General features: G+C 53.2%; 8 protein-coding genes across 8 annotated transcripts; 7 read left to right on the top strand and 1 right to left on the bottom strand.

The window, feature by feature from the left end:
* The first annotated feature begins 236 nt into the window (after window positions 1–236).
* On the top strand, window positions 237–1,856 carry BDZ99DRAFT_495165 (uncharacterized protein). Its single transcript, XM_033723355.1, has 2 exons — window positions 237–1,183; window positions 1,233–1,856. Exons 1-2 carry the CDS (start codon window positions 242–244, stop codon window positions 1,680–1,682), a joined length of 1,392 nt encoding a protein of 463 aa, XP_033582361.1. The 5' UTR covers window positions 237–241; the 3' UTR covers window positions 1,683–1,856.
* Window positions 1,857–2,571: 715 nt separating this feature from the next.
* Window positions 2,572–3,827, top strand: BDZ99DRAFT_378050 (HET-domain-containing protein; the record flags this gene model as incomplete). The annotated part of the gene is made up of 2 exons (XM_033715095.1): window positions 2,572–3,045; window positions 3,102–3,827. Coding segments are annotated over 2 exons (1,200 nt in total), but the record flags the coding sequence as incomplete, so codon positions are not given.
* Window positions 3,828–4,762: 935 nt separating this feature from the next.
* Window positions 4,763–5,255, bottom strand: BDZ99DRAFT_516124 (uncharacterized protein; the record flags this gene model as incomplete). Its single annotated transcript, XM_033725042.1, has 3 exons — window positions 4,763–4,846; window positions 4,915–5,020; window positions 5,098–5,255. 3 exons carry the CDS (start codon window positions 5,253–5,255, stop codon window positions 4,763–4,765), a joined length of 348 nt encoding a protein of 115 aa, XP_033582363.1.
* A 457-nt stretch (window positions 5,256–5,712) lies between these two features.
* Window positions 5,713–6,755, top strand: BDZ99DRAFT_516125 (synaptobrevin; the record flags this gene model as incomplete). Its single annotated transcript, XM_033725043.1, has 7 exons — window positions 5,713–5,733; window positions 5,875–5,904; window positions 5,957–6,086; window positions 6,144–6,212; window positions 6,266–6,319; window positions 6,374–6,639; window positions 6,720–6,755. The coding sequence occupies 7 exons, from the start codon at window positions 5,713–5,715 to the stop codon at window positions 6,753–6,755; spliced, it is 606 nt and encodes a 201-aa protein (XP_033582364.1).
* A 1,745-nt stretch (window positions 6,756–8,500) lies between these two features.
* Window positions 8,501–9,828, top strand: BDZ99DRAFT_459280 (uncharacterized protein). Its single transcript, XM_033719130.1, has 3 exons — window positions 8,501–8,715; window positions 8,781–9,209; window positions 9,284–9,828. Exons 1-3 carry the CDS (start codon window positions 8,580–8,582, stop codon window positions 9,712–9,714), a joined length of 996 nt encoding a protein of 331 aa, XP_033582365.1. The 5' UTR covers window positions 8,501–8,579; the 3' UTR covers window positions 9,715–9,828.
* Window positions 9,829–10,058: 230 nt separating this feature from the next.
* Window positions 10,059–13,007, top strand: BDZ99DRAFT_435715 (AAA-domain-containing protein; the record flags this gene model as incomplete). The annotated part of the gene is made up of 4 exons (XM_033717495.1): window positions 10,059–10,484; window positions 10,797–11,319; window positions 11,602–11,921; window positions 11,972–13,007. The coding sequence occupies 4 exons, from the start codon at window positions 10,059–10,061 to the stop codon at window positions 12,713–12,715; spliced, it is 2,013 nt and encodes a 670-aa protein (XP_033582366.1). The 3' UTR covers window positions 12,716–13,007.
* Window positions 13,008–13,816: 809 nt separating this feature from the next.
* Window positions 13,817–16,046, top strand: BDZ99DRAFT_472680 (uncharacterized protein; the record flags this gene model as incomplete). The annotated part of the gene is made up of 2 exons (XM_033721791.1): window positions 13,817–14,968; window positions 15,027–16,046. 2 exons carry the CDS (start codon window positions 13,817–13,819, stop codon window positions 16,044–16,046), a joined length of 2,172 nt encoding a protein of 723 aa, XP_033582367.1.
* Window positions 16,047–18,332: 2,286 nt separating this feature from the next.
* BDZ99DRAFT_472681 (uncharacterized protein) lies at window positions 18,333–20,687 on the top strand (the record flags this gene model as incomplete). Its single annotated transcript, XM_033721792.1, has 2 exons — window positions 18,333–18,564; window positions 18,616–20,687. 2 exons carry the CDS (start codon window positions 18,333–18,335, stop codon window positions 20,685–20,687), a joined length of 2,304 nt encoding a protein of 767 aa, XP_033582368.1.
* Between the last annotated feature and the right edge of the window lie 289 nt (window positions 20,688–20,976).

The following is a 20,976-nucleotide window of genomic DNA, read 5'->3' on the forward strand; positions in this document are numbered from 1 at the left end:
CAGCGTTATTTTGATAGGTACGCGTTGGGGTTAGTATGAGTGTTAGCGCGCGTTAGCATGGGTTAGCTGGTGTAGTAGCGAACCACTCAAAATCACGTCTGAGTTCACTGAGAGTAAACCTAACTACTTGTAGGACCTAGTAGCGCTTGATGCCTAGTGGGAACTCTCAGGGGCCGACTGACCACGTTAACATAAGGCTACCGTCTTACATCCCGTCTGCTCTTCTTCACCACCAACAGCTATGACTATCCTTCTTGATCTCCCAAACGAATTACTTCTCTCAATCTTCACCTATGCCGATCCAGACGACCTCGTCAACTTCGGCGTCACGTGTCGGCACATTTTCGCCGTAGGAGAAGGACCACTCCGCGAGCACAGAGCCCGCCTACAGAAATACCACACGGTCACTTGCAGCGATATAGAGGATGAATGTGCTAGCTGGAACCTCATGTACGATGTCTTGCTCAATCCTCCGGTGGCGCTCTACGTCCGAGAGCTCGAACTTGCCGCAGAGCGGAAATCGGAATGGGAAACGCAAGAGGAGTGGTACGCCGTGGCCATGGAGCAGTCAAGAAACCTAGATCCGGCCTGGCGCGAGCTTGTTTCGTACGGAAACGATGGCTTGGTCATTGAGTGTTTGCTTCCGCGCCTGCTACGCCTCCGAGAGTTGAGATATGCCCCTTGTGGGGAGAGCAGTCTGTTCCTCGACGCCGCGGCGAAAGCGGCTAGAAACTACAAAGAGGCTACTTTAGGATCTATTTCCCTAAATTCTGTCCCATTTCAGCATTTGACTACCGTGTCCTTCGCACATTGGGACACAGAAGGGTCCATGAATTATGCCTGGTTACTTTATTTCTCCCGCATCCCCTCTGTGCGCTCGGTCAAAGGTCATATGGTCGGTTACGAGACCTACGACCTAGAAAATCAGGCTCGCCTCGAGAGAGACCTCCTCCAATCTAACGCGACTAGCCTCACGATGTGGTACAGCGCTATTGGTCTAAACGCTTTCAGAGCGTTGGTCATGGGCATGCCTAAACTTCGAAATTTCTGCTACGATCACGGCGGTGCAATTGTAGATGACTACGACTTCGATGCCAAAGCCATGTTCAAAATCCTCTCAAAATACACAAAGGATTCGCTGGAATCGCTCCAAATCTTTGATAGCTCAGATATTGGATATGATGTAGGAGCACTCATGATCTTCCAAAGTCGCAAATTCTAACGTTACTCAGGACCAGGAAACTCCCCACGCTTTGCTTTCGAAATTCAAGAAGCTCCGCACTCTCGACACAGACTGGGACGCTCTCCTCCCAGATCCAGACGATGATGAAGACGCTGCGCTCGACGACGTGGAACTATCGCAAGGCTTTTTTGAGGAAGTCTATAGCGCACCACTAGTGCCCGAGATCGCTCGACTATTGCCATCGAGTCTTGAAGAGCTGAGCCTGCGAAAGTGCGGAAGTGACTGGTTTCTAGTGCTGAAAAGCTTGTGCGAGAAGAAGGAGGAGCATTGCCCGAAGCTAAGAAAACTGACCTTCGCAATCACGTGGGAAGACGACGTTGGAACGCAGGACGCGAAAGTGGCTGAGCTGAAGGAGGTAGCGAAGAAGTTCGAGTTGGAAGTGGAGAACTGTGAGGAGAACGATTTCTTTCAACGAGGGATGTTAGAAACTCTGGAATAGCGTTTAGAGACACTTCCGTGACTCTTTGAAGAATGCTAGGATGTCTTCCCTATCAAAATTAGTGTGGCGCCTCTTACCTAGTCATTATTGGAATGAAACATCCCAAACAATATCGGATGAGACAAGCTGTCTGAGACAATCATGTGCAAAGCCATCTGTAGCCTATATTAGCTGAATCAACCTCCTGAGAGAGGATATGGGTTCACAATTCAAGACAAGAAACCCATGTCGTATCGCTTCGCGTCATGATCGCCGTGTACCCTCAAGGATATCCGCATACAGCCAATCACCCACCACCTCTACGCGCTCCAGTTGCTGTGCCACAAGAAACCAAAACACTCCGCCTCACAGCACCCTCCGATATCAAAAGGACGGGCTTCCGCCCTCCCATCCTGCCGCATCACACTTGCAGAACGAAGCTGTCGAACTCATGGGCCAGCAAAAGCATTTCTTGTTCATCGATCGCACACTTGACCCACCATCCAGGAAACCTCCTCCCGAACCCGAGGTCGCGCCGCATGGCGCTACGTCCGCGAATAGAGTGGGCGGCGACGGCGGAGCCGTGGCGGTCCTCCGGCGGCTGTTTTTGGGGGAGAAAAAGAAGAGGAAGACTATGGTTTGCCTTATTTGTTACAACAAAATAAACAAGAATGACCAAGGCGTTAATTCTATGATAATCGAATCTAAGGCCTACTCCATATCAGCCGAAACATGCCACTATTGCGCTCTGATTTGCGACCTATATGTCGCTGCTAGCGATATGATGGCTAGCGAGGCGTGGAGACAGTCCCGCGGCTTCTCAGAGGAGGCTGCGCTACGGTGGGAAGAGCAAGAGATCCATACAACGTTTTACAGTTCTGGAATTCCGCCTCGGTTGTTTTTCAAAGACATGGAGTTCCATGTCTTCCTCCCTAACTATCTGGACGACGACGAATATGAGAAAGAGCCACAAGATTATCAAGAGCATCCGGCGCTGCCTGTGTGGTCGCCGGTGCTGGAGCATAAAGGTTCTGAGCCCGCTTTGAGGCTCGCGAAACGCTGGCTGAGGCAGTGCTTGAAGGAGCACCCGGAATGTGCGGACACAAGATGCGTTAGGTTGCCAGATCGCCTGTTGTATATCCGGACGCGGGATTTTAAGTCTAGGTCTTTTGAGGTGCAACTGGTTGAGACGGATGGAGCTAAGGGATGTTACGTTGCGCTGTCGCATTGCTGGGGTAAGGTGCAACCACTGAAGACGAGAAACGAGGAAGATTTGAAGAAGTGGAAAAAAGGCATCCCATGGGCAGAACTGCCTCGAACTTTTCAAGACTCTATTCAGATCACGGCCTTTCTAGGCTATAGGTATATTTGGATTGATTCCATTGTCAGTAAATGTTTCTTTTCTCGTTCAAAAGCTTGAGTCAATGCTGATTGTCAAAGTGTATTGTCCAAGGAGACCAAGATGATTGGGAGCGACAATCTGCGCAGATGGGAAGGTATTATGAAAGCTCTGTTGTTACCATTGTCGCGGCGTCGGCATCTGGGCATGAACAAGGGATACTTGTGCGCAAGAATCTGTTTGCAGGAACTGTCATGCTCGGAAATGACTTTTCCGACATACCGGTCAGATTTCAAGAGCCATTGGTCCATAAAATGCCTTGGTTCGCGAACCCAATTGACCCTATTGACATGCGCGCATGGGCTTATCAAGAGCGCTTGCTGTCACCTCGATCCCTGGTCTACTCAACGCAGGAGATGAAGTGGGAGTGTGATACCAGTCACTGCTGCGAATGTGGCATGGACGACACTCGGTTTCGGGACGGCCGCCACGACTATCACTTTCGCGGCATAGCACAATGTACCAAAGCAGAAGCACTGGATGTCTGGTATGAACGTGTTGTGCCGGTTTATTCGAGGCGGGACCTGACCCAGGGCACAGATAAGCTCCCTGCATTGTCTGGCGTGGTGGCGAAATTGTCAGAGAGAATTGGAGGCCGGTACTTGGGTGGAATATGGGAAGATGATTTCATCTATGGCTTATCCTGGAGAGTTTCTCACGAGAACTGGGTTCGAAGGCCGATCAAGCTGTGTCCGAAATATCAGGCGCCATCTTTCAGCTGGGCCTCGATTTCTTGTGAAGGTAGGTACCCGGCAAAGAGGGTGGAGGCGGCCGTTGGGGTCACAAAACTGGTAGAGGCTTCTTGCATTCTAGCGGGAGCTAATCCTTTTGGCCATGTAAAAGATGCTAGTATCGTGGTAGAGGGACCTATCACTCCATCTTGGATCCGTTTTCCGAGAACATGGAATAAAGGGGCACACGCGGATTACAAATGGGACGATAGACAGCCGACAACTGAATGCAGATCCGAAGGCATCCCATTCGAGTGCGACACGCAACTTGCCGCGTCTCCTCTTCCGGAAAACTACCCAGCCGAAAAATGGTGTGCAGGCTCAGATGTTGCGCCGCATCGGAGTAGCAAGATCGAAATCAAACACTCGGGCGACTGGTATCGGACCTATCACCTGCTGTTATATACCAGCTTCGCCAAGGAAGATCCAGACTACATGGAAGTCTACCTTGTTCTCGCGCCATCGCTCAGAAGACCTGGCGCGTTCGAAAGGCTTGCTGCACATTCTATGCAACGCAGAGACACAGCAAATTTACAAGCAGCTCGGGCAAATACTGTAAGAAGGAGACTGACGATTGTATGATTATGAAAAGTTGAGAAAAAGCATAAGGATGGGGAAAAGGAAATTAATGTGGCAATTAGGCGCATGTTCGTTCAAACACACTATAGTATCTGCAAATTGACATTGTCCAAGGTGCAAGCCTAAGCATTTGTAGACAGCAACATCTGAGACCTGGAATGACCATGAGAAACGAAATATACAAATACAGTTTTTCCACGTTGTAGGTTTGACAGCCCTACTCGATTCCTTCGCCTACGATTGACAGTCAACTAGTTCTCTGCCAAGAGGCACCTGTGCGAAAATATCAATGGGGCGCGGTCCCAACGATGACCCTACCATCGAGCGGATGACTCCCAAACTATGACCGGGTTCAACACGTTCCAAACAGCCTCAGGTCCCATGAACCATCTCTACTTCTTCTTAGTGGATGCTTCAACCTTCTCCTCCAGCGTCCGGACGTATGACTCTATCCTCTGCACTGCAGCCTGAAGTGCCTACGATGCATTGTCAGACCGATTTAAACCAAACCTAGATCCACCGTAGAATCAAGAAGCAAACTCACATAGATATCCTCGGTCAGCAACTCATTCGACACCTTGTATTCATCCAGGACGTAGTAGTACATGCCCGCGCCAGTACCGGCGGTACCGAGGAGGAAGCCGAAGAGCCTATACACATCGCAACTCATTAGCATTTACCAGAACCCTACGCATTGAGTAGTGCGAGAATCGGAAAAGCCACTCACCCGCCTCTAAATGCGCCAACCGGCTTCTTCACTGGAGCAATAGCAGCGTCTTGCAACCTCATGCCGGCGCTGAACGACCTCTGCGCACCAAACCTCGAGCTCTTCATCATGGGCACAGCAATCTGCCTGGCGGCGGAGCTAATGATGCGCGACGCCATTGCTTCCCGCGCGTATCGTAATGCTCTACGTGTGTATGGAGCTGATTCCTATCCGATGCGGATAGCTTCGGAGGAGCGGGAGTTGGGGTACTCGAAGGGTGGTGATGTGTGCAAGAGTCCCGAGGAATGTCTTGTGTATGGCAAGCTGGAGGAATTGTTGAAGCTGGCGGTGCTGCTGTAGCTATCATCAGATGACGAGGACCGCCGCGTGGTGATGGGCACGAGGAGATTCAAGCGTGGAGGTCGAGCTCGGACGCACGCCAAGATACGTAGAGTCGCTGACCGCCTAACTCCGCCACCACAGCGCTTCCGTCCCAAGTCAACACCTCACCTCCGCTCCGCCCAGGCACTACTTCACCGTCCTCTTTCCGCGGCGTTTGTCTGCGACCTTGACACCTCCCCCGTTGCTTCCGGTCACCGCTTCACACACCATCCAGCCTCCGTTCCACTCGCCGCCATGAAGATCCCCTACATCGGTGTAAGCCACTATGCTCAGCTGGAGTAGTGTCATCCTTAGGGCAATTGTTGACATTTAAATAGGTGTGGAAGCGTGAGGACCCGACGACGGCAAGTTCTCCTATTAGCACCTCCTCCACGTCTCTATCTAACTTCCCCACAGGAGTTCTGTGGCGCAACGTTCCTCAAGAGCGTATGTCCCCTGCAGCCCCACCGACTGGAAACGTGGGCTAATTCTTTTGCAGTATGCCTACTTCTCGCAAAGCACTGTGGGCCAGTTTATGACCTTCACCGCGGACTGCGCTGTGAAGACTGCAAAGATCGTACACCCTAACGACCCAGTTGAAAGATCCGTAGTGGAGGAGAAGGATCCTAGTACGCACTCCCTGTCGGCCGAGCACCCATAGAGAATTAAGCTGAAGTTACTTTCAGAATACAACGTCTTCCTGCACTGGAACCGTAGCGGGGACAACGGTGGCTTCGTGGCGGTGCTCATAGCGGGTAAGATCTTCGATACTCCGATGGTCTCGACAGAGGGTTGACATGTTGGCAAGACGATGAATACCCACAACGAGTAGCTCATCAGCTGCTCAACAAAGTCGCCGAAGGTAAGGACCCAAGGGCTCACACTTCTCCCACCGCTGTCTAATGCAAGCACATAGAGTTCATCGTCAAGCACCCTAAGCGAACCTGGGAACACGCCACCTCCAACACTACGCTTCCCTTCCCCGAACTTAACACATACATCGTTGATTGGCAGAAACCGGAAAAAGCGGATGCTATAACGAGGATACAGAAGGAGCTAGATGAGACTAAGATCGTACTGCATCAGACCATCGAATCGGTCCTGGAGCGAGGCCAGAGGATAGACGAGTTGGTCGCAAAGTCTGACAATCTGAGCGCGCAGAGCAAGTTGTTCTTCAAAACTGTGAGCAGCCCAGTTTATTCAAACTCAAAAGAAACTGCGATACCCTTCTCGATCTCTTGTGACTGATTTTGACGTCGTAGGCCAAGAACCAGAATTCGTGCTGTGTGGTGATGTAGCCGGGCTTCCTCATTGACTTTGGAGTTTGATGATATTCATACCGACTGGATAGTCTTGCGGCGACATAATGATCTTACATACCCCCCTGTCACTTCCTTAAGAATTACTCTCAGTGATGTTGGCATTTCTGCGTCACATTTGACTGGGCGAATTTCAACTGAATTCGAGCCTCATAACTCGCTTGTAGGTGACATCTAATGGTGGCCGTATGTTGATGGAATCAGAGATCCTTTACAGTCCAACAACCTGTCCCAAGGTTCGCGACCTTGAGAAAAGCAGGGGTGGTACAAGATCTTTAAGCTCTTTTACTTCTCTCCTACTTCCTCAAGAACGAGACCCCATGACACTATAACTAACGAAGGTGCTCGCTCCTACATCACAGCGATATCGAACCCGCACTCTCCGCTGCCGACCTCCTATCTACACCCACCGCAGCCGCCGGTTTCTACGTAACCCGACGACGTCGAGAGTCAGTGTCCCCGTCCCGGTCCTCGATCGATACGATAACAGCACGCTCATGAGACATTTTGATGGTGTGGTTGGTTGGGAGGTGTTGGTAGCGTGGCGTAACGCGGTTGGAAAGGGAAGCCTCGTCTGAATTGGAGACGTGGTCGAGGTTGACGAAACCGTGGTTGAGATGTGTTGAGGACTAGTGATAGATTTCAACTGTTTGTTGAAGGACATGGTCGAATGTCTCATAACCATTGAGAACTGTAGCTGGGTGATTTTATATAACGAGGTATATCACGGGATGTTGATGCCAAGAAAAGCCGGCCCCAATAGCTCCCATCCTCTGCATCCCAGCTTTGAACCTGTTTCCACTGTCCATCTCTACCCCTCTGCAGATAATCATACACAGCGTGAATATCCCTTTATACTAACGGAGGAAGAGTCGCGTAGGCTTGTCTGCTTGTTGCAATCTAGGACATGGTCTCATCATACTCTTCCCCTCCTCACAACTGACCTAGGAATCAGCTGACTTCGCCGAAATCGACACGTACACTTCCATGACCTCTCCAAAGCACATCGTATCGTCTTCTTCTTCCTCTTCCAGCCCATTTCAGCTTTTCTCAGCCTCATGCGCTACCTCCTAATGAGTGGTCAGTTCAGCCATCTAAATTACCGCCTACTTTGAATAAAGTCACTCGACTCGTAAGCTCACCTTGGCCTGCTACACCTAACAGGGTAGCAACTTACCTCTAAGGAGCTTAACGGCGAGAAGAGCGATATCGATAACTTGCATTTTCAAGCATTCCCCCCTTCAGGCAAGCGATTACGACATCAGGTCTAGAGAACTCCACTTAAGCGGTAAGTCTGCCCTACCCGTTCCGAACACGTACATTAGCGCGGCGTTTCATGCAACGCAGCCACTTGATGATTTATGCCCCTTCGAAGTCTACTGTGCTTCTGAGAAGAATGCTTGCCGCTGTTTGTCCGCAGAGTTCGCTTCATGACTTGGAGAGCCTGTCATGAAACCAACCAGCTTGACATCCACATCCTCATATTCTACTACGTAAACCTACAGCATCACACAGCCCTTGATGCGAGAATTACATGAACGAGGCTATCCTCTGCGGCCAAGGAACTAGTATCTGCGACCGCAGCCAATATTGCAGGCTATTCCAGCTGATGTCGTACCAGCCAAGACGGATAACGGCACTAGGTAAGTGCCCAGACGACAAGTGTGTGAGAGGTACGTCCATATCCCGTGGCTGTGCTCGCTGTGCCCCGCCACGTTCTTTCAGAGGATACAGCCACGAATATAAAAGAGGCTGGTGTATTCTCCTTTCCTTATAATTCAGACCTTTTCCACTCATCAAGACATGTCTTTCTTCAAGAAGCTTACTAAAGAGTTTGAGGAGCTGAAGGCGTCGTTTGCCGACAAAGATGAGGATAAGGAGGAAAAGAAAGAAGGAAAGAAAAAGGACGACCGCCCTGAGCCACATCAGGAACAGCGTGGTATATTGCATCTCCTCTCCAAATCACCGATCATCGACAGCGTTACTCACCACGTCAACCCTCAGGCGAACAGAGTCACGACCCTTACGGCCAACAGCAGCACGGCGCCTACGGCCAACAACAGCCGGGATCTTACAGCCAGCCGGGCGCATACTCTGCTCCTCACCCTGTCCAGACATCAAATACGCCTCCCCTTTCTCCCGGATGGACTGCGCAGTTCGACCAAAGCAGCCAGCGTTGGTTTTACGTCGAGGTAGCTACTGGTCGCACGCAATGGGATCCTCCGGTGTTTGCCCCCCCTCCGCCGGCATCGACGCACAGCGCATATCCACCCCCTCCTGGAGTTACACCAGGCTACGAAGGCCAGAAAGGTTTCGTTGATCAGGGGGCACCGACGTATAGTGGTGGCTATGATGCTCATGGTGCGCCTACCGCTGCGTATGGTGCACCTGCTGCATATGGCGCGCCCGCGGGGGCATATGGAGTGTATGGGGGTGAGCATGATCTCATACAGCGCATTGCTTGCGTCTATTACTAATAAAAGCGCGCATACTTACCGTACCCACAGCAGGCGATAAGGAAGGCAAAGAACAAAACAAGAGCAAAAATAAGGGCAAGAAGGAGAAGAAAAAAGACAGCAACGGTAAATATATCGCTGCTGGCGCCGGTGGTCTCCTCGTTGGCGGTCTCGCCGTCGCTACTCTCCACGACTCCGATTCCTCCGATGACGAACACGGACATGCCGCTGCTCCATATGCGGCGGCACCATACGGTGCCCCTGCTGCGGCTCCAGCGTATGTTCCGGCTCCCTATGTTGCTCCTGTCGCCCCGGCAGGCTCGATATCGAGCAGTGACGCGGAATCGCTCAAGGAAGCGAGGGAGGAATTGCAGGAAGCGCAGGAGAAGGCCGCGGAATCGGATGCTAGTAGTAGTGATCAGGAAGCACTAGAGGAGGCGCAAGAGGAGTATCAAGAGGAACTTGAGGATGCTTATGATTGAATGGGGATTGTGGCTGTCCCAGCTAATACAAAGATGTAGTCGTCATGGCTAATGAGTATTGCGAAGTTTCTTGTCTGTCAGTGGCCTAAGAGAACAATACAACTGCTCTTTACCTCCTCCTTAGGACCTCATCTCGCGAATAGTACCACCGAAATATCCCTGTAAATCTGCTTTCATCCAATATGACTTGACCATGCATCCCGTGCACAGACCATCTTTGGGACCCTGGATCCAACCCCACCAAAACTTTCCGTCTTAAAAAAAACTCCCACCCTCCCAAACCTCCCACAACACGACCCCGAATCCTAAATTACATGGCCACACCCTACATGGCCACACCCACCATGGCCACACCAAATTTCGCCCTCCGCCCCCTCGAGCGCCGCACCTCCCCCTCCGCCCTCGAAGGCGGCTTCCGCGTGCATCTCTCCCCCGCCTCGCTGCGCACGCTCGGTCTAGTCGCCGGCGACGTGTGCCGCCTCACCACTACCACCACCCCCTCGCACGCCGACACAGCAAAGTCGGGCCTCGCAATCGCATGGCAGGCCCAGGACACTAACATGGGCAGCGCCGCCAAGCCCATCGCGAAAGTCACGGACCTGCTACGCGAGGTGTACGACTTCGCGCTTCCGGATAAGATACAGATTGCGGGTGCGGGTGCGGGGGAGGGGTGGCGGGCGGCGGAGACGGTGTGGGTGCGGTTTGGGCCGGGGGAGGAGGAGAAAGGGTGGGGGTATGGGGGCAGGGAGGAGGTGGAGCGGTGGGCGGGGGTTGCGTTAGGTGCGTGAGGTTAGTGGTGTTTTGCGTGTTTGTAGAGAAGCGGGCTAATCTCGGGGTGGGGAGTAGGGGATGTGGATATGATAATGCCGAATTGCTCGTTTGAGGTTGTGCGGAGGGGGTTGAGGTGGAAGAGCCAGCCGGCGAGGGTGCGGATGGTGGTTGAGAGGGTTGATGTGGAGGGTGAGGGGGGCGGGCCGGTTGATTTCGTGCCGGGGAAGAGTCGGGTTAGGCTTTTGGGAGCTGAGGATCTAGACCTAGGAAAGGGAGAAGAGGAGGCAGCACCGGTCACGACGTTGATTCAGATCGAAAAAGAGGGTATTGGGGGGCTGGACGACCAGATTCGGGAGATCAATGAGCAGTTGAGGATGCTGACACAGCCGCCATTCCCGCGCCAGCATAGCCTGGATAGGCCGTCGAGTATCCTTATCCACGGGCCAGAAGGGACGGGGAAATCGCTGTTGCTGGAACGACTGGGAAGAGGGCCCTGGCAGCAGTTGATACATCTGGACCGGAAATGGATCGCTTCGAACGGTAAAACGGCATCTAAGTCTCTCGCGGACGCTTTCCAGAAAGCGAAATCGTCTCAGCCGAGTCTTGTTCTTATCGATAAGCTGGACAAACTGCTAGGGAAAGCGGAAACGCTTTGTGAGGATCTTGCAGAGGAAATTCTGAGTCTGAAGGGATCAAGAGTCTTTGTGGCTGCGGCTACGAGGAGTATCTATAATATCGATGCGAGTTTGAGGGAGAGTGTGGCTTTTAGGCATGCTGTGGAGATATTTCCCCCAAATGTACGGCAACGAGAGGATATATTGAGGCAAGTTATGGGTGCAGTCCAAGATTCAACAACTATACAAGACTCGACTATAGTACAAGACTCTGTCATAGTACAGGACTCTACTCTAGTACAAGATTCGACCGCAGTAGAAGAGTCGGCTTCAGCACAAGACTTGGATCTAGTAAAATCCTCACATACAGAGAAAGATTCGCATGCTGTACAGGAGTCTAATACCGAACAAGAGTCGAATACAGTACAAGACTCGACGGCAACGCAAGATACGACTGCAACGCAAAAGCCTACTGCAACGCAAAAGCTGACTAGAACGCAAGATCCGACAAAGATACAGTACGAGTCCCTGGCAGAACGCACTCATGGATTTGTAGGACGAGATCTGGAAAAACTTTGTGTCCTAGCTCGAGACCACTGTTTGTCCAGATCCGGGATCATTGCCAATTCGGCCACTTCATCGGATGATCCGATCGCCCCCACAGAGATTATCCAGGGCGACTTTGATGCCGTTATCGACAAGGTTCATGCAAGCATCATGAACGAGGTGGTGCTGGAAGTACCGAAAGTTAAATGGACCGAAATAGGCGGGCTGGAGGATGTCAGGCAGCTCATGAACTCTGTGACAATCCGTCCGTTTAAGGTTCGTCTCCAACTTGATCCTCTACTATATCATCTAATAACGACCATCAGGAGCCGGATCTCGCTACCAGATTTGGCAGTACTCAGAATCGCAAAGGGGTCCTGCTCTACGGGCCGCCTGGATGTGCCAAAACGCTCATTGCGCAAGCTGTTGCGACTGAGTCAAAGCAAAACTTCTTGGCGGTCAAGGGATCCGAACTGATCAACATGTATGTGGGTGAGTCTGAGCGGGCGATTCGCGACGTCTTCCGACGGGCTCGCGCGGCCAAACCCTGCATCATCTTCTTCGATGAGATCGACTCGATCGGGAAGTCGAGAGAGAAATCGCATGACAGCGGGTTGAATGTTGTCACAACTCTCCTGAACGAGATGGATGGCATCGAGACATTGAAGGACGTCTTCATTATAGCCGCCACGAACCGGCCGGACATCCTCGACTCTGCATTGATCCGTGCAGGCCGATTCGACGCGCACGTCTACGTCGGACTGCCGAGCCTGGAGGCCCGTCGGCAGATCTGGCAAATCCACACGCGACGCATGCCGTTGACGGGCGAGGTGGATCTGCAGAAGCTTGCGGAGGGAACGGAGGGCAGCAGCGGGGCGGATATCAAGAGACTCTGCGCAGAGGTCGTAGAGCTCGCGATATCGGATTGGGAGCGCGATAGAGAGCAGAAGCCGGAGGTGAGGATGGAGCACTTTGACCAAGCGTTAAAGACCCATGTGCCACATACGCCGAGGGAAGTGGCAGAGCGGTATGAGGAGTGGAGGCCTGGGGTGTCGTTGTCCGGGGATTAAGAGTGGGAGGAGGAATGAGATTTTCCTGGTCTTGGATTCTCTGCTTACGGACTGCGAGGTCCAACCGGCACGACTGCCTGCGGACTTCAGCGGTGCGGTATTTGAGTTGTGAGTTGCAGCACCGCATACGGTTTCTATAGATGAGAGACACGACAGAAGATTTTTACCCGCATGAAGGAGGTAAGACAAGTTTCACGGCTTCAACGACGAGACGGTGAAGATATCACGAAATTTGGCGTCAAGAAATGCCCGACCACTGTACCAGTAATGAGCAATCTTGTAAGCCCAGGAGCGCCGCTGACACAACAACCAAAGATTCCCGCCTCATCTCCCGAGCTGCAGGGCTGGAAGGCGTTGACAGGGCTGGCAATTGTCGGTACCTTTTGTATGGCGTCTGACGGTTGACGCAAGCACCCCCCTCTCACGGGCGGCTGGCGGTCCAACCAGGCCTGTGACATGTTTAACCACACGCGCTGCCGGGTAATCCGTTGCGACGCAGCGGCACATCATCTTGCGGCATACAGCCAGTCAGGCCAGTCAGGGTGGTGTTGTGGTTGCCCAGTCGCAGCCCCAGTCAACGGCGCTTCAATAGGCGAGATTGGGGTGGCCTGGTGGACGGTGGGAGAGGCGCCTGAAACGTTCTCTCACCACCAGCACCCTCACTCGCGACACCCGCTGCCGTTAGTCGCCTGGGATAGCCTGCTGCAAATCTGGCCCACGGCCAATCCCGCACGCCGTTTACGACCAGCCCGAGGGCAGCGTCCAAGCCAGCCAACCGTGCTCCGGGATCGAGGGCCATCCCAGGAACCATCACTCTCCTGCCAATCTCTCCCTGACATCGACGGGAGCACCGCGGCCCTGAGGCACGAGCGGCTCTATTCTGCTATCCCGTACCATGTTGACTAACCTGTCTTCTCTCCTTCGTCCTTCCTTTCTCAACTTTCTTTTCTTCTAATCCCACCGTCTCTACACTTCTGGCTCTCTGGAGAGCCGTCCGTTCCTTATTTTACTGCACGCGTCAACATTGAACCTCAGTCACTCTTTTGAAAACCCCGCTCCCCTTGATACCACTTGAGTGCCGACAACACCCTTGAAACCGCCATGGCTAGGATGCTGGGCAGATCAAAGTCGCTCCGATTAAAGAGCTCACAGAAAGACCTGCGCCAACAGGAAGCCGACGCGCCCACGCCACTCCCCACTGCCGGCGACGGTGAACCTCGGAGTGATCATCACCTGGACAGTTTGAAAGCTGCTGCACATACCACCAATCAAGCCATGCGCGTAGAGTCGCCCGACCAGGTGCAACGCCCTAGAACAGCCAGCACCCCAGGAGACCGCGGCAGGCATCTCCAGTTCCACAAAAAGGCTGCCCCCGTCGCCATCACTCCGGACGATGCCACCTTCGGCTTCCCTCTCCCCTCACCCACGACCGTCCTCTACGCCGCAGAGGTCCATGAGGACGATATGATCGGGATGGCTTTGGGCAGTCCTACGACACAGTCCCGCTGGAATCATCCTGTGCAGTCTACCGACTATGTCACACGACCTGAGCTCAATAGAACTTACACTCATATCGCCTACGACCCTTCGTTCCAGAGTTCAGATTACGAGGATGGTGTTGTAAAAAACTCTACGACGGATTCAGACGCCGGCCACGATGTTACAAAGCCAAAAATTAGCAGATGGAAGTCCCTCTTTGGAAGAAAGAACACCACCCCCCAGCCTTTCTATCAATTAGACCAGTCTTCAGCCCCTCCGTCTCGAGTAGACAGCCATAATGATGGCGTTCAGCACAGGCAACGGTCTTCATCTCGCGCAAGTACTCGAGAAGCATCTAAACCACCAGCACCTACTTCAGCCCACGAAATCCGTGAAGCGCGCAAGAAACACAAGGCTGCGAAGAAAGCGGCCGCAGATGAAGCAAAAGAAGCGAGGAATATCAAGATTGATTCTGGAAAATCTCTAACTCCAAGATACGAGCACATGAAAGCAGAAGTCAGCCCCAAACCACCTCCAAAAGACGATTGGCGTTTCCAAGTTCCCAAGGTTACTGTTTCCAGCGGCTCCCAAACCACTTCGCCACGAACGCTGGGCTCGGGACCTCTGCTTGATGTCGACATTCCGAACGTTGAAATGGAACGTTACAGTGTGATGTTCGGGAGTCTGCTACGACCAGACCGGTCCTCGTCTCTCCTCGTGAGACGACAGGCTGATCCAGGGAAGTTGAAACCTCTAACGGAGCTCTCCAAGAAGGTGTGTGATCATCTGGAATTTTCTTACTAGTTGAATTTCCCACTAATCTGCAGAATAGAAGGACTACATCGACGGGAACAACGGGCTACTGAAACCCACCCGGCGAGCTACCTCGCCTTCACCTGCCAAATCCCCAACCTTCTCCTTATCGTTGTTCCCCCCACCAGCCAGTAAACGTGACCATAACCCGCCCTCACCGCGGGTTGCGTCGCTGCACCGGCCTAGGCCCCTAGCACGGTCAAACACGGCTCCAAGTATCTCACCCAGTCGGCAGACATTTGCAGACCCAGACGCCGCCGACGACGCGGGGTCGAGGTCACAGAAGAACGCTCCTCGCAGTAGCGCCGCCCCTCGCATGCACCAGGTCGCGGAAGCCGAGGCAGAACAGGTACCGCAGCTCCTCACTCCCACGCCGTCTACTCGGGCCTCGTTCGATTCGCAGGAAACAGCCATGGTGCCCCTCGTCGTGGATCCTAATCCCTGGAACCCCCGCCTCGAGGAGCCCGAGTGGGAAATCCTCTCGAAGCCCGCCGAAGCCGCGTCTCAGGTACAGCGCGAGGGGCAGGGACTGGGGACGATGCAGGAGGAATCACAGTCACCACCTCCTCACCACCACCAGCAGGAAAAGCCGCGTCGGCAATCACAGTCGCAGCCGAAATCCCCGCCGCAAGCTCAAGACCGGCACTTGCAAAAGCAATCGCAGAGACCTACCGAGGAGCACCGTTTCTCCCCCACATCGGCGGGGTCTCAGTCAAGAGATAGCCCGCGTGTTCAAACCCACCACCACTCGCCGCGAGACAGCCCCCGCTCCCACGCTTTGAACTCGCCAAAGGACCGCCCTGCCCCCAAGCACACCCAATCGGAAAGGGACGTCCGGGGGAAGGGCCCCACCACGGTCGGCCTCGCGCGGCAGGTCAGTGTGTCGCGCGCCACAGGGCCGAAACTGCTGAAACCGATGGTCGTGTTACCGCCGGTCTTGTCGGAGAAGCTGGTCGATCGGAAGCCGCTGACGCCGACGCTGGTCGAGTTGAAGAACTCGGGGCGGAAGAGCCAGCGCGTTGTGCTTGAGGATGCGTGAATGTGAGCGGTTAGCGAGCATTGGTGGTAGGGCTGTCTCTTTTTCTGGGAACGTGGAGTTCGGGCATGGGCTTTTGCGACTTGAGCGCGGGTGTATGGGTGGGTACAGATTGGTGGGATGCAACGACTTCTATGAACGGACGGGTGGGTGGGATTGTGGGACAGAGGCGTCTGCGATGATACGCGTGCGGTCCCAGGTCTGTTTTTGAGCCATTGGGGACGCTCGGGGGCGCTGGGGGTTCGAGCGCACAATGCGTTGCGTTCTCCGAGCCGCGGGTCGACGGGTTTGGAGCTTCCAAGCACGGTATTGATATGTCTAGAATTGCCACAGAGGTATCGATGTATCGATGTATCAGGTGTAATATGGCCATGGCCCTTTTCCTGCAGCGCGCTGAGGCCGAGGTAGCAGTACGGGAGGTATTTGAGGGAGCGGTTCCTGAAGCGTTGATGAGACAATTGTTCGAAACATATTCTTTTTGTGTTATGCGTTCGAGCGGTTCTAGACTAGTAGGCTTATGAATGAGTACTTACTACAATATCTATTATCTCTCTGTCGCGTAATATCTGGTACCCCCTCGGAACGAGAAGTCGTTCTAGTCTAGTCACCAGCGAGACTGTAGCTTGCCATTCTCTACTCCTTATCACGTGCTGTCACGTGCTCACTTCACTCCTCTCTTTTAAAACTTCGCAGTCCAGCCAGCATATTTTACCTTACTACTCTTCTACCCCTTAAGTTTCTGCTGTTTATTTCCATAGGGCTAGGGCTGTATTTGGAATAAGAAGATAAGTTTAGATAACTCTGCACACGTAATGGCGAGCGTTTGTTATTGTCTTATATTTTCAGGGTCCAACCTTAAATAATACATTATATATCTATTATTTTTGAATACTATCTATACTAACCAACGGAGAGGCGTGGCCACTCAGCGATCCCGTAAAAATTGCGACTCTACAGTGTAGTAGCGCAGTGGTAGCTGGGTGGTTTCGTTTTTGCTATTTTGTTCTGCTAGGTGGATGGAGTCTTCTGCGCGTCAGAGGCGTCGCGAAAATGGAATTCGATTCCCGCGGGGAAGATTTGCTTTTTTTTTTGTATTTTCCCTTGCTTTAACTGGTTAGTTTAATGTGGTTGCTTGAGCACGTGACCTTACTTACTAAAGACAAGACGAAGATGCAGATATATAGAGCATCTCCGACCTTCCGAGGCTGGAAAAGAAGTTTAATGAACTGTGATTGTAGCTCATAGGGGTGTTATCAACAAGCGCCACTCGATCATCTGCTCGACCTTTTGCCGTTAGTGGCCGACTGAATATCGCCCGATGTCTTCTAGAAGGCTTCTAGCTTCCTTCGACACCCTGCAAGTTGCGCAACCCGGCGCCATCCTGACTCGTGGCGTTGCCGCAATTCAGCCAAACGGCGCCTTGTCGCAGCCTTCAGCCTCTTGCACTCCATCTGCAGTCATCAGTTGCGCAGCCTTGTGCCACCAATTCACCGCCTGATCGTCCTCGATTTCGCTCACAAGATGTCTTTCCATCCCAGCTCCTACACCATGGTAGATCGGCGCAAATTCGAAGCAGCTTCGCATCAGTTCGACCCCTCGCTCTACCCTGCGTGCAGCACCCCGCCTAAGCCCTGCTCCTTTGTCAGTCCGCCATTGGGGAGAGGGCAGCAATCGATAGCGAGAGGTACGGGCACTCGCGATTCCCTGCGGCTTATACCTGAAGCGGCAGCTCGCAGACAGCCTTGGGGGAGCCCAAGGCGAACTCCCCAGCTCCCACAGCGGTGCTAGTGAGGCTGAGCTCCCACTCACCGGCAGCCATAGACGAGACGCCTGGTCCCCTTGACGTGACCACTCCCACCCTCATTTCGCCGTCATTCACGGCCTGCCTAATCTGGCCAGCTCTGCAACTTGAGCCCACGCTCTAGGACTCCTTAGAACCGAGGAATCTATCACGTTGGGAAGGCCGCCTGCACTCCTACCACACGCCATTCACAGCATCGGTGCAGGAACCTACCTCGCTCGATGATCACCGTGCCATCCGAGGGTGCCGCACCGACCTGACACGCAGATATGTCCGCACTCGAGGTAAGTCGCCATGGAAGCCTGTAAGATCGCCGGCATTTTGTCTGAGCGGCGCATACGCTCGGGTCCAGCCGTTCGCAGTGAAGACCTGCCTTCACGGGGGCCTTTTATCCTGGCAGTCGCCTCGTGGCCTTCCCGTACTCTCCCTCTTATTCCAACGTCTCCCACGCCCATCCACAGTGCGACTTGATGGGATACTCTACTAACATGCGTTCTGTCGAACCCCAGGTGATTGGCGCCGTCGCCGCCGTCGTCTCAGCCTTCCATGGCGGGGCCGAGTTGGTTGCTCAGATGAAGAAGAAGCACAAAAAGAGAAAGGGCGAGCAGGCATACAAGGAGAAGCAGTTGCAGGAGTCGCTGCAGAGTGGCGAAATTCAGGTCGAGACGCGATATGCGGCCGACTGTCGCGAGTTGGGTGAATATGTGAAGCGAGGCGACGGTACGGAACTTCATTTCACCAGCAAAAGCGCACTCGCTAACGCCTTCACAGTCATTGCCCGAGACCGGCTTTTACATATTGCCGTAGTTATACAAGCCGAGATCATCAGAAGCCTTCAACTCGCCGTCAAGTACGAAAACGCCATCCTCGACCTCACCGTTCTCCACGAGACGTCCATCATGAATCGGAAGGATACTATGGTCACTTTGGACGAGCTGAAGCAGCGGATAATGATGATGCTTCCGCCGCAGCGAATGTCCCCGCCTGCTCTGGATTCGCCTAGCAGACAGACTCTCCATTCCACGGAGAGCCTTACTTCGAGCATGGTCCCGGACAACTACTTACCACCTGGTATCACTATCCCGGATCAGCACGACCCTGACAGTAAATCCAGCTTGAGTAGGTTCCTCTCTACGCGGAGGACCAGCGGAAAGAATTCAACGCAGCATTCACCTTCGAACTCTTTGTCGAGCGCCAACTTCAATTCCGGATATCAGTTTCTGGGACCACCGATTCAGGAGAGCAGCATGCGCGGGCGTGATAATCGCCTGGAGAATCACGTGGATATCTACCAAGACATCAACGACACACTAACTTCTTTCCAAGGCCTCAATATTGATAACACGCGCCGCGATACACTTGGTCAGCTCCAGGGTCTCCCACAACCACGACAACCACCACCACAATTCGACCCGACGGACCTTTCAAATCACCCGGCCTTCACAAACCCACCAATCAACCTAGCAGACATTTCTAGTCACCCAGCCTTTGCCAAGTCACGGAACAATATGGGAAATACCCCCAGTCAACGTTTCGACTCTCCAACCTCACTGAACCGCATTCCTTCTACAGCTACCTCGTCAGTCTACTCGGAAGTCAATTCTGAGCCCACACGCAACAATATGGGGACTACCTTCAGTCAACCTTTTGACGCGAACTCATTCGGCCGCAACGACTCCACTTCCAGCCGCTCGGCGTACTCAGACCGTATCCCAGCATCTGTTCACAGCCATAGTTCACATGCGTCTATAGGAACGACTGGTTCCTCAGGTTCCGCTTTCTCGCCCAGGACTTCAGCCACTAGTGCACCAACACCAACAACTCCGGTTACCCCAGATGTCAGCCAGGGACATTTCACGTACTCGCTTTTCCCTCAGGTGCCGCGCAAAGGTCCTAGTCCGCCTCCTTTGACGGCTCTTCCTCCCCCTCCACCTCCTCCAACGAGGGGTCTACCCTCAATACCGACTCCGCCAGCTCCTCAGGTTTCCAGTCCTCCGTTGAGCCCGAGCCCAAGTGCGCTGCAAATCAGCAACCCCTTCAGCCCGAAAACTCCACCAGCATCCAGCACTCCCACAAGCCCGAGTGCTCTCAGCATCAGCGCCCCTTTCAGTCCAAATTCGAATACGCGTAGCCCTAATACATTCAGTACCGGCAGTCACATCAGCAACGTCCCCAGCTATGGTTCCTCCAACCGCCCTTCGCTGATCTCTACTATGTCAAACATTACACGTAGTACCACTAGCAGCTCGAGCACATCAACTCCCTCGACCATCAATGCAACCAACATGATGGCCGGCCGGCCTTGCAAGCAAAACAACTACTGGGGCTTCTGCAAAGGCTCGTGGGGTGTGCGCGAAGAGATCAAGAAGGGTCTTTCAGTGCAAACCCGCCCAGAAGGGCTGTACAATACCGTTTCGGTCTGGCAATGCAAGCACTGCCTCTTCCAGGGCGACACGTTCCAAGTGGCGATCCCCGGCAAAAAGAAAAAGGAAGTCATTGTCGATCCTAATATCCACACCTCGGCCGTGGGCATCAAGTACCGTTTCATCTTCCTCGCCAAGTCGCACGTTAAGCGAAAGAGCTCGTCGGTCATCTCGGGGACGGGAGGCGAGTGCAGCTACGGGTGTGTGATCTGCTGCGCCGAGGGGAAGAGCACGAGCGTCTTCGGGAATGTTAACACGCTCATGAACCATATTTTCAATAGCCATGCGAAGGGTATGACTGAGGAAGTGCAGCGCAGCACGAAATGTGTTGTGGGGCGAGAGCCGGAGCCGGGTGAACAGTGGGATGTGTGTATCCCGTTTAAGCGGTTTCTCGGAGACGGCACGGCTGTAGCTGAGTAGATCGCGAACGATCGCAGAGCCTTTGTTAGTTAGTTAGTAACGCGACAAAAGCGTGAATGTGCGACGATGTCGACCGGACGACGGTGTGGGGCATTTGATGTCACATCACACTACTCTGATTTCTTTCTTTTTTTTCTGTCTCCATGATACGGCATCCGGTCTTTTTGGGTCATTTTGAAGCCTTGATACCCTCCCATGTTGGCGAAATAACGAATTGGCGAATTACTAGGGTGTTGGCCTTGATAAATCATAACAATCTTTCTTCTTTGGCTAGATATGAGGAGCGCAC

Source organism: Mytilinidion resinicola (assembly GCF_010093595.1).
Source record: "Mytilinidion resinicola strain CBS 304.34 unplaced genomic scaffold BDZ99scaffold_3, whole genome shotgun sequence".
NCBI lineage: Eukaryota > Fungi > Ascomycota > Dothideomycetes > Mytilinidiales > Mytilinidiaceae > Mytilinidion > Mytilinidion resinicola.